Consider the following 9,533-nt stretch of genomic DNA (forward strand, 5'->3'; position numbering starts at 1 on the left):
AAGTGAAAGTAAAATGCGCATGGCGCTTTTAAGCTATTTAAAAGCGATGAAAAGAGGGAAAATTCAAACGAACTAAAAACAAACAACTGCTTTACTCCGAATTGCCGCAATTTGAAAGTGAAAGTAAAATGTGCACGCCGCTTTTACAAGCTATTTAAAAGCGAAGGAAAGCGAGAAAAAGAGGGAACGCCCCCGCGGTGATACCGGTATTATCGGTGTTGTCACACGTCGATTAACTGGTAAAATTTCCTCACCATCACAACCCTAACCAGAATTACAGTCCCGTTTTTTTTTTTTCCTGACATTTTAGACAACAGATATGACACTTTTTCCCTAGTGGTAAAGAAAGTTGTCCACGGAATATTAAAATAATTTAGCACAGTTTTCACAGATGTCCAGAGCAATGTGAGATATTTCATAATAGTATTAATAATAATCCATTTAATTTATCAGCACCTTTCAAGACACTCAAGCAATATAAAACTACACTGTAAAAATTATTTTTTTTTCTTTGAAGTTGTAAATAAAACAAAGCAGGGTTATTTTAGTTTCTTTGTGATAATGTTATAGTTTTGTATTCATATTTTGAATTGTTTTTTTTTTTTATTTTAATTTTAAAGTTTTAGTAATTTAGTTGTTATTTTTTATATTTCTGTATAGTTTTCATTAATATCTATTATAGTTAGTATTTGTATTATTTTAGTAAATCAAAATAAACTAAATGAGAAATGTTGCAACTAGCTTAAAATGCAATATAAATTTAAAAAATACAATATCTTTTTTTTTTTTTTTATTACATTTTAATAATAAAATACAATATACATTTTATATATAAGTTTGTCTCATTTCAGTGATATTTTATTTTATTTCAAGTAACATGTTTTATGGTTTTAGTTTTAGTTAACTTTAATAACCCTGAAACAAAGACTATTTGGAGTAAATTTTACAAGAAAATACTATTTCAGTTGTTCTAAAAAAAAATTCACATTTAATTCAATGTGTTGCTTGCTGTTCCTTTGTAACTGTTTGTGAAATTCACTTGTGATTTCTGTTTTTCAGTGCAAAAATTACTCATTTTCAATTACTCAAATTTAGCATAGTACATTTTGCTCATTAATTCCCCCTTTTTATTGTAGTAACCTTTCGGAGAACAAGTTTTCTTCACTGTCTCAAGGGATTTTCGACAGCCTCGGCTCTCTGAAAATACTGTAAGTGTTTTGTTTTGATTTGCATCATTTGCACATAAAATTGCAAAGGAAGCACAAATGGGCATGTGCAACACCTAAAATAAAAAGCAGACTGCTGTTTATTAAAACTGATTAGTGCTTGTGTTGTTCACAAGCTTCATATTCGTTTACTTAAACACTTGAGATAAGGTTTCATCACACTTGGCATGTCTTCAAACATGTTTAAGCTTGGATAGGAGACATCCAGAGTTTACCCTCAGACCTAGCTTTAATGCATCCGTTGACCCACACTCTGTTGTAGTTTTTATGATTTTTGAACATGCTGTATATATTTTTAGGGAGTTTGATAGCCCTTATCTTCTGTGCGACTGTAACCTGCGATGGCTGGTGGTCTGGATCAAAGAGAAGGTGATCGGGGTGAAGGAGACTCGCTGCTCGTTCCCTCGCTCCCTACAGGGTCAGCTGATAACCTCGCTCAGGCCCGAAACACTCACCTGTGGTAAGAATACACACTCACTATCATAGTGCAGATTTTCCACTAACTTCTGTTGTTTTTATACTAAACTAATGATATTTTCTAAACCTCACTTTCTTTTATTTATCTACTTTTCTTATTTTTCTTAATATATCTTTATATTTTTTTACATTTTATTTTCTTGTAAAATGTTTAAATGTAAATTGATTAATAACAAATCATTTGTTTACATTTATTTAAATGTATAAAATATATTTCTCATTATAATCACTAAATATACGTAAGATTTGGTTCAGATAATCTGTTATTTTATTTTTGTTTTTTATAGTATTTATTTTTAATATTTTGAATTAGCTGTTTGTATTGTATTAGTTTTTAGGCTTATTTTAAAGTATTATTTTAGGATTAGTTGTGTTATAATTTTGTTTTATATATATATTTGAATTTTAATATTAGTAATTTTGTTGTGTGTGTGTGTATATATTATTGTTCTCATCATAATTATTAAATACATTTATTCGGTTCTGACAATAAGTGTTATTTTAGTATTATTTACACACTATTATAGTATTTCTATTTACTAATATATTTTCAGTTTTCCTTTTAATCTTAATTTAGGTTTTAGTAATTTTGTGGTGTGCTTTTGTCATTTTTATTAGTCTATTCAGCTTTATTATTATTTTTTTTTCTAAAATGTTCTTTTTTTCTTTTTTTAAATTAAATTTTTATTTCATTTAGTTGCTAAGGTAACCTTTCTATTTCGTTTAGGTTTCCATCTAACTTTTATTTCAGCTTTATTTCACATCATGAAGTCAGTTTTTAATAGTTTTTGGTTAACAATAACAACACTGCATACAGGAGCAAACAGGTTAGGTTTTGCCTGCGTTGTTAGCAAACAGAAACTAGATTAAATGAGTAAGTGCCTTATTTTGTTATATTTTAATGACATTGTGCAACATGAAGTCTGATAAGAGTAACCAGACCATAGCTTTCCATGACCTGTGACATATTGCATGTTAAATCTCTAAACCTTTATAGTAAAATTACACTGTTGCTAATAGTGGAAAAGAAATGCATGTTTAGTTGTTGAAAAAAAGCTCAAAACCATTGATTTCCTGGTTGTTGTTAGTTTTAATTTTTTACTGATACAGACACTCTCGTACACCAAAAGCAAAGTAATCCTGCTATAAAAGACCTTCAGCCTGGGTTCAGGCCTCCCGTTTATGTTGATTTTGGACTTTTGTAACCATAGCTTGTGCAAGAACTACAATGAAACTGCTCTCGGATCACTCGTTAATGTCAGCTTTTGCACATAGCAGTCATCTGTGGCTCACCACAGTGTTTTTCTTCCTCTCTCTTTTGATTTTCTCCCTTCTCTATTTTAGACGCTCCTCTAGAGCTTCCCTCCTTCCAGATGACTCCGTCCCAGCATCAGATCGTCTTCCAGGGAGACAGCCTGCCATTTCAGTGCATGGCCTCTTTCGTGGACGAGGACATGCAGGTTCTGTGGTATCAGGACGGGAAGATGGTGGAACCTGATGCCACTCAGGGCATCTACATAGAGAAAAGCATGGTGCAGAATTGCTCTTTAATAGCCAGGTAATAGAAGCCAGCTGTGAAGGAGATACCAAACCCAATACTGACTGCAGAATGGCTTTTCTGCACACTAGATATACATGAATCACACTGTGAACAGTGTTTGCCTTGGAGCGTGACGATACATATACTTGAAATATAAACTCACACTTGATCTACCAACATTGTGCTGGAAAATGCCAGAACTTAAAAAAAAAAGCCATGTATTGTTCTAAAAGGAAAGAAAAATGTAGGTTGTGTAGCAACAGTATATCCTGCCAAAGCATCAGTTTGAATGCCAGTGTTATTTCAGTATTAATTACACAGTTATAGTATTTATAAAAATAAAAGCTAATTGGAAAAAAAATAGTTTTTCCTTTTATTTTAGTCATTTTGGCATATGCTTTTTATTATTTTATTTTATTATATATATTTATATAAAATATAAGAATATAAATATGTAAATGTATATACATGCAAATATTTCCAAAATATATACTGTATGTGTGTATTTATATATACATGATAAATATACACAGTACACATACATATTTTATGTAAACAAAAAAACTTTTATTATATATACATGATAAATATACACAGTACACATACATATTTTATGTAAACAAAAAAACTTTTATTTTGGATGCGATTAATCGCGATTAATCGTTTAACAGCACTAATATATATATATATAAATTTTCACCAGCTTTTTGCTGTTACTTTTAGTTTTAATTAACAACAACACTGATTAATATTAAATCTGCATACTAAATTCATAATCTTGACTTTTCTCCCAGAGCAACAGTTTTTTTTCTCGTTTGATTTGTCCTCTCACAGCGCCTTGACCATTTCCAACATCCAACCGGGATTCACCGGGAACTGGGAGTGTCGCGTGCGCACCAGTCGAGGCAACAACACCAGGACGGTCCACATCGTGGTTCTGGAGAGCTCTGCCAAATACTGCTTGCCAGATCGGGTGTCAAACAACAAGGGGGACTACAGGTGAGTCTAGTGCACATCTGATGACTAGTGTTCAAAGTTTGGAGTCGCTAAGACTTTAGTGTTTCTGAAAGTCTCTCATGCTCACTTTTTTCTATTGTAATACATTTTAAAATGTCATTTCTGTGATCAAAGCTGAATTTTCAGCATAATTACTCCAGTCTTCAGTGTCACATGATTCATCAGAAATCATTCTAATATTCTGAATTGCTGCTCAACAAACATTTCTGATTATTATCAATGTTGAAAACAGTTGTGCTGCTTAATGTCTTTGATAAAATCAAATATTTGATGGATAGAAAGTTGAAACGAAAAGCATTTGTTTGAAAGAGAAATCTTTTGTAGCATTGTAAATGTCTTTACTGTCACTTTTGATCGATTTAATGCATACTTGCTGAAAAAAAAGTATTAATTTCTTTCAAAATAAAAAATCTTCCTGACCCCAAGTTTTGCATGAGGAAAGTTGTTGAAAGTAACCATGATTGCTCACCATGTACATTGGCTATATTCAAAGCAGTATACAAATGATTAGTATAGATTTCAAGATAATTGAATCATTTGTGTATACATAAATGTTCAGCATCCCTTATTTTTTAGCTCTTCGCTGCGCTCTAGTGGTAACAGATCTAAGTGATAAATATTATGGCACAAGCTTTCATTTATTTTTAGACTTATTTTTTCAAAACTTATTGCAAATTTGATTGAATTAAGACAAGTTTATTCCCATTTAAGGCTATTTATTATCATGCAACATCACAGACAAATTGGTTCTCCTTTGTTGTGCATTAACGTGTTTGACGTGTCTGTATGCAGATGGCCTCGGACACTGGCTGGGATTACTGCATACTTGCCCTGTAAGCGGCAGGTGAGCGGAGCTGGCATTTACTCGGGCAGCTCGGCGGAAGAGCTGCGTGCGTGGAGGCGATGTGACCGCAGTGGACAGTGGGCAGAGGACGACTACTCACGCTGTGAATATATGAAAGACGTCACGCGTGTGCTTTATATCATCAATCAGGTAGATAACTGTAACTTTGTATCGGGCAATGCAGTATTCTGTGTGTAATTCTTATCATGCAGTTTTTTTAGTGGTTTATGTCAGATGTGTTTGATTCTTCTTTGTCTGTTCCTGGCTTCACTTTGATTTCTTTTCTCGTATGTCAGATGCCTCTGAATCTGACCAATGCGGTTCAGACGGCGCAGCAGCTGTTGGCTTACACCGCAGAGGCGCCCAACTTCTCTGACAAAGTGGATGTGATATTTGTGGCGGAGATGATTGAAAAAATCGGCAAGTTTGCCGAGAAGTATAAAGAGGTGAGTCAAATCAAGTCGAGTCATATAAGGGGCTGTTCTGAATAATGTTTTTTTTTTTTTTTTTTTCTGTGCAACGCAAAAGTCTAACATTTTAACTGATCTGTGATCAGCTTCTCTTACATAAACACTTAAATCATTCTGAGACCAATCACAGAAGGCCTCAGATCCAGGCCATTTAAAGCAGCGGGGGCCTCAAGATGACAAAACAACCATTAAAATAAGCCAAAAATCAAGATAATCAAGGTTATTTTATTGACCACCTTGGAAAACCTGGCTATTTAGAAGAATTAAAAAAATTCTGAGAATTTAAAAAAGAGAATATAGTTAGTGATATTTATATAATACTGTAGTTTTTATTAGCATATATATATAAGTATATAATATAGTGTAATTTTAGTATTGTATTTTAGTAATTTAGTTTTGTAAATGTAAATGTAAAAGATTGTAAATGTAGTAATTTTGTTTGTTTAATTTTAGCTTAAACTTATTTCAGTTAATTACCAATGCAGCATTTTGAATTTTGAATTTCAAATGGTTTCATCTAAGTTTTTCATCAAATTAAAATATATTATTTTATTTCAGTTATTTTTTTAATTGTCTTAGAATTCTCAGAATTTTAAAAGTGTGATTTCTAGATTTGAAAAATAATTCAAATTAAAACCTTAATGCCTAATATTTATTGAATATTTAATATTAAAATATTAATATTTATTTATAATATTTTTATTGCTAATTTAATTCTGTTTTGGTTTTATTTTTAGTACTTCAACAAACTAAAAAAAAAAGAAAAAACGAAATGTTGCCTTGGCATCTAATTGAATTTAATGCCTTTTTTTTTCTTCTAATAATTGTTTTATTTCAGCTTTATTTCAATTACTGAAAAGGATTTTAAACAGTGTTAAAGTTAACAATAACACTGTTGAATACTAAAATCTGTTATGTTAAACTTAACTTAAAATGCCTAATATTTATTTTAGCTGGAAGACCTTGAGTTAAAAAAAAAAAAAATCCTTAATCACAGGATCTTTGAATGTTACAGTGGAGCGTCTTGGAGTCAGAAAGGTTGAGAACCGCCCATTTAAAGCGACGTTACTGTTCGCCACCTCGGTTTGTGATTCTTCTCCTCTTTGGAGAACAAACAGGCTTTTACAGTTGCATCAGTAAGGAGAGGAGCAGATAGGATCAGAATGGAGGGATTTGGACACTGGGCCACAGAGGAACGTAGAGCCTATTCTTCAGGATCAGGTTGCACTTCGCTCAGTGTTGAAGGGAAATGTTATCATGTAACACCTGCGCAGAGATCTGTACCATCATTCAACATCTCACAAATTGCATGGGCACGTTAATAAACTTGACTTGCCTTGCAATTGTGTGTCGGTTATGTAATTTTCTTTAGGAATTCAGGTTGCGTTGAGTTGACAAAGAGCAGGCTGTTTAGCGCTCCAGCGCTTTCAGCATTGATCTCTGATATCATTTGCAGTTACTCTAGTGTGGGAATGTTGGACGAATCCCCGGTTCTTCCTAAAAGCATTAACTCATTAACATTTTTCTGAGTGTGATGTCAGGTTTTGTTGATTTCAGGAATGCAGTTGTGAGAAAGTCAGAGGTTTGAGTGCACTGAATGAGTATGCAGTGTGTTTGTGGGTATAATGTGGGCCTGGAGGGATCTTGGGTGTTGTGGGGCGGGTGGATGTGCATGCATTGTCTCTAACTGCATTTCCTCTCTCAGCTGGGAGATGTGATGGTGGATATCTCCAGTAATCTAATGCTGGCTGATGAGCGAGTGTTATGGATGGCTCAGAGGGAGGCGCGAGCTTGCTCACGTATCGTCGAGTGCCTGCAGAGAATTGCCGTTCTCCGAATCAGTAATGGAGCTCTGGCCTATTCTACTGTGAGTACTGAGAGAAAATCAGTTCATTTGTGCATTTTGACACTACTCTGTTTTAAATTGTCTGTTCATGTTTTCAGTGATATTTTAGTAATATTTATATTTTATTACAATTTTTTCATAGCTTTTATTTTTAAGTTTTGGTTATACTTTATTTTAAGGTGTCCTTGTTACAGTGTAATTATACATTTAATAATGAGTAGTATTAATTAACTACATGTACTTACTATACGGTTAGGGTTAGGATTAGGATCTGGCTTAGGGTTACTTGCATGTAATTATGCATAATTAATTGTTATTATAATAGTAAGTACATGTAACGTGTGTAGCAAGGACACCTTCAAATAAAGTGTTACCTAGGTCTTCAGCTTTAGGTTTAATTTTATATGATTTGGTCATTTTTATTATAATTGTTTTCAATATTTTTAAATAGTTTTATACGTTTTAGCAATATTTCTAAATGGTTTAAATTTATAGTATTTCAGTTTTTGTTTTGTTTTAGTTTAAACAAACTTATTTCAGTTAATTGCAATGCAACATTTCAAAATGTAGTTTTTTTATCTAATACTTATATTTAGTTTTATGTCTGCTTTATTTCTATTAACAAAAATGTTTTTTTTTATATATAGTTTCAAGCAGAATTCTCAGAATTCCAGAAGTTTTTTTTTTTAAATCTTTAATGAATTCCTTTTAAATAGAAACATTTTTCAAAAATAATAATTGAATAAAAATGGAATAATAATTTAATTAAAACAAGCTACACACTTTTGTTTCTAAACCCTCCAGAATGCTTTGACACTTACTTTTTACTTTACTGTCACTTTTGATCAATTTAATGTGTCCTCACTGAATAAAAGTAACAAAAATAGGTGTAGGTTGTATAGATTAGTTTGAAGGTGACCTTGTGTTCACAGTGCTTCAGTAGTGTGTGTATGGGGTGGTAACCATTCTTCTTTATTCTTGTTTGTTTCACCAGAACTCTCATAACATTGCTCTGGAGGCTCATGCCATCAAGGCCAGCAGCTTCAATGGAATGACCTGCACTCTGTTCCAGAAGCTCTCACCGGAGCGCACACCCGTGGCCCATTTCTCTCCCAGAGACCCCGACATCAACCCGGAGCGCCAGCTCAGCTTCAAATGCAACGTGACCAGCAACCTGTCTGCACTGGCTCTCAAAGTAAGCATTTCGTCTCAGGTACTTCCTGCACGTATACAGTTGTTTTGTCATAACTTATAAGGCCAGTGCTGCTTCAAAGCGAGAACTCCAGTAAAGCTGTGGAAGCAGGACTGTATCCATCAAGTTTTGACAGTAACGTTGTTGCATCTCCACGTCTGCAGAACACTGTAGTGGAGGCGTCTCTCCAGCTTCCCCCGTCGCTCTTCTCGTCTCTGGCAAGCTCAGGTCAGGCTGAAGAAGCCGTCTATAAGCTACACCTGCTGGCCTTCCGCAACGGCAAACTCTTTCCTCCGACGGGCAACTCCACCCTCTTGAGCGACGGCAGTAAGAGGAAGAGTGTGGTCACACCTGTGATCCTCACAAAGATCGGTGAGAACACACACACTGCTGATCAGACATGCACTCCAACCCACACAACCCTCTCTTCATTGCTGCTGTTATGCAATATTTCTACCTGGATAGAAAGCAAAATAAAATACAATAGTCAAAGATACAGACAAATCATGCACTTCAGTTATACTTACTGTTATGCTTATGCCACATGGCTTGGTTGTACAGAGCAGGGTTATTATAGTTAACTAAAACTACGACTGCTTAAAATAAAATAAACAATCAAAATGAAAATGGTTTTATATCAGCTAGGCAAATAAAATAATGAAATAATAATAATAAAAAAATGGCAACACATTAGTTTAGGGACCAATTCTCACTATTAACTATTTGTTTATTAGCATGCATATTACTGTTTATTAGTACTTATAAAGCATATATTAATGCCTTATTCTGCATGATCATATTTCAGATCCCTTAATTATACCCCATACCTAAACTTAACAACTACCTTACTAACTATTTTATATATATATATATATATATATATATATATATATACTCATATACTATATATATATATGTTCT

General features: G+C 33.3%; 1 protein-coding gene across 1 annotated transcript in view; it reads left to right on the forward strand.

The window, feature by feature from the left end:
• LOC107659122 (adhesion G protein-coupled receptor A3) overlaps positions 1-9,533 on the forward strand; it is a 51,375-nt gene that overhangs the window by 27,988 nt on the left and 13,854 nt on the right. Inside the window, exons 4-12 of the mRNA XM_016447951.1 lie at positions 1,137-1,208; positions 1,526-1,686; positions 3,048-3,261; positions 4,078-4,242; positions 5,053-5,254; positions 5,401-5,550; positions 7,280-7,441; positions 8,415-8,615; positions 8,777-8,984. Of these exons, the coding sequence (XP_016303437.1) occupies positions 1,137-1,208; positions 1,526-1,686; positions 3,048-3,261; positions 4,078-4,242; positions 5,053-5,254; positions 5,401-5,550; positions 7,280-7,441; positions 8,415-8,615; positions 8,777-8,984 (1,535 nt within the window). The remainder of the gene's footprint in view (positions 1-1,136; positions 1,209-1,525; positions 1,687-3,047; positions 3,262-4,077; positions 4,243-5,052; positions 5,255-5,400; positions 5,551-7,279; positions 7,442-8,414; positions 8,616-8,776; positions 8,985-9,533) is intronic.

The sequence above is a fragment of the Sinocyclocheilus anshuiensis genome, unplaced genomic scaffold (genome assembly GCF_001515605.1).
Source record: "Sinocyclocheilus anshuiensis isolate Anshui unplaced genomic scaffold, SAMN03320099.WGS_v1.1 scaffold87, whole genome shotgun sequence".
Classification (NCBI taxonomy): Eukaryota; Metazoa; Chordata; class Actinopteri; order Cypriniformes; family Cyprinidae; genus Sinocyclocheilus; species Sinocyclocheilus anshuiensis.